We start from the raw sequence: 1,999 nt of genomic DNA, 5'->3' as shown, positions 1-1,999 counted from the left end.
GCATGCCTGTAGTTCCAGCTACTCGGGAGGCTGAGGCAGGAGGATCGCTTGAGCCCAGGAGTCTGAGGTTGCTGTGAGCTAGGCTGACGCCACGGCACCCTAGCCTGGGCAACAGAGTGAGACTCTGTCTCAAAAGAACAAAAAGGAGTCACGCCGCAGCGGTGCGCTGTGCTGGGGACGGGAGGGGACACGGAATCGCGGGATGGAGTCGCGTGCGCCCTGCCCTCCTCCGAGGCCGGGGTTCCCTTGTGGGTCCCCTCACTGGTCTCCCCTTTTCCAGAAAGAGCTGGAAGCCGCCTGGGGCGTGGAGGTGTTCGACCGGTTCACGGTCGTGCTGCACATTTTCCGCTGCCACGCCCGCACCAAGGAGGCCAGGCTGCAGGTGGCGCTGGCCGAGATCCCTCTGCTCAGGTGCGCGGGGGACGCCCAGGCCTCAGCACTGCCCGGCGTGTCCTTTCCGTTTTCCCGTGTTTGAGGATCTGGGGAGTGCGTGCGGCAGGAAAGGGGGGAGCTCCCTGCTGACAGTGCGTGACCTGCCACACGGGGGGAGGCCCCAGCGCCCACCCCTCCCACCCAGAGACCCTGCCGCTCCCTCACCCTCGCGGCGGAGGCCGTCTCTCTGCCTGGCGCTCGCTGGGCAGGCGCGAGCGTCGTGCAGATGGTGAGTCCCTCCTCTCTCCACACCAGGTCGAACCTGAGAGATAGCGTCGCTCACCTGGACCGACAGGGAGGGGGCTCCCGCTACATCATGGGCTCAGGTGACGTGGGGGCTTGAAACCACAGAAATGTGTCCCCTCCCAGTCCCGGAGCCCAGGAGTCTGAGACGCGGGTGTCTCGGGGCCGCGCTCCCTCCGCAGGCTCCAGGGGAGGCTCCTTCCTGCCCCTTCCAGCTCCTGGGGGCTCCAGGTGTCCCCGGGCTTGTGGCCGCGTCACTCCAGTCTCTGCCTCCGTCTCCATGTGGCTTCTCTTCTGCATCTGTGTCTCCTCTGCTGTCTCTTAGGAGGACACCTGTCACTGGGTTTGGGGACCTCCCTAATCCAGGATGGTCTCATCTGGAGATCCTTCAGTTAATTACATCTGCAAAGATCTCTTTTTACAAATAAGTTGAAGGAGGGGGAGAAAAAAACCCAAAACAAAACCTTTTTCATACTCTCTTAGGTTCAATGACTGGGGTCTGCTAATTAAATTGACCAACGACAGATTAACGGGAGAAATGGTTTATTTCTTATGCTCAGAGGGGCCCTCTCTAATTTAGGGACCTCCCTAATCCAGGATGACCTCACCTCGAGATCCTTCACTATTTACCTCCACCAAGATCCTGTTCCCACATAAGGCTCCTCCCCAGGCTCTGGGGTCAAGATGTGGGCGGATCCTCTGACTCCACCCTGCAGCTCCATAGAGGCACCATCCTGCTGCACTCCTCCTCCTCCTCTCCTTTCTCCTCTTCCTCCTCCTCCTCCTCCTTTTCCTCCTCCTCATTCTCCTCCTCCCCCACTCCTCCGAGCCCCCCCAGGCATCGAGCACGCGAGGCCCACGTTCCCGCAGGGCCCTTCCGTGGCGCTGCGCATGTGCCATCTTCGCCTCCCACTTCTGGCCACTCACGCTGCGTCATCCCTGTTCAGGGGAGTCTTTCATGCAGCTGCAGCAGCGCCTCCTGCGCGAGAAGGAGGCCAAGCTCAGGAGGGCCCTGGAGCGGCTGAGGAAGAAGCGGCTGGTCCTGCGCAGGCAGCGCGCGCGGCGGGAGTTCCCGGTGGTGTCCGTGGTGGGCTACACCAACTGCGGTGAGTTTGAAGGCGCGTCTTCACCTGGACCTCAAGGGCCGTCTGATGCGGGAGACGGAGCCCTGGTCCCTCCGCGGTCTGGGGCCCTGAGCCGTCTCAGGCAGCCTTAGACTCACGCCCGGCACAGAAGCCGCCCGAGCTTCCCTCCCCCGCCCCGTGTCCCCTCGGCACCTGCCCACGCTCGTCACGTCCGGGCCCTTCCGTGGGCTCGGGAAACG

The 1,999-nt window shown here is 62.9% G+C and overlaps 1 protein-coding gene across 1 annotated transcript in view; it reads left to right on the top strand.

Annotated features, from left to right (window-relative positions):
• Nucleotides 1-168: 168 nt before the first annotated feature.
• Nucleotides 169-1,999, top strand: part of LOC105821203 (putative GTP-binding protein 6) — a 21,201-nt gene continuing 19,370 nt past the window's right edge. The window contains exons 1-3 of the mRNA XM_012657868.1: nucleotides 169-411; nucleotides 688-758; nucleotides 1,623-1,781. Coding sequence (XP_012513322.1) covers nucleotides 203-411; nucleotides 688-758; nucleotides 1,623-1,781 — 439 coding nt within the window. The 5' untranslated portion in view covers nucleotides 169-202. The remainder of the gene's footprint in view (nucleotides 412-687; nucleotides 759-1,622; nucleotides 1,782-1,999) is intronic.

Source organism: Propithecus coquereli, unplaced genomic scaffold (assembly GCF_000956105.1).
Source record: "Propithecus coquereli isolate 6110/MARCELLA unplaced genomic scaffold, Pcoq_1.0 Scaffold1156, whole genome shotgun sequence".
NCBI classification, from domain to species: domain Eukaryota; kingdom Metazoa; phylum Chordata; class Mammalia; order Primates; family Indriidae; genus Propithecus; species Propithecus coquereli.
This window is presented reverse-complemented; position numbering and strand designations above follow the sequence as displayed.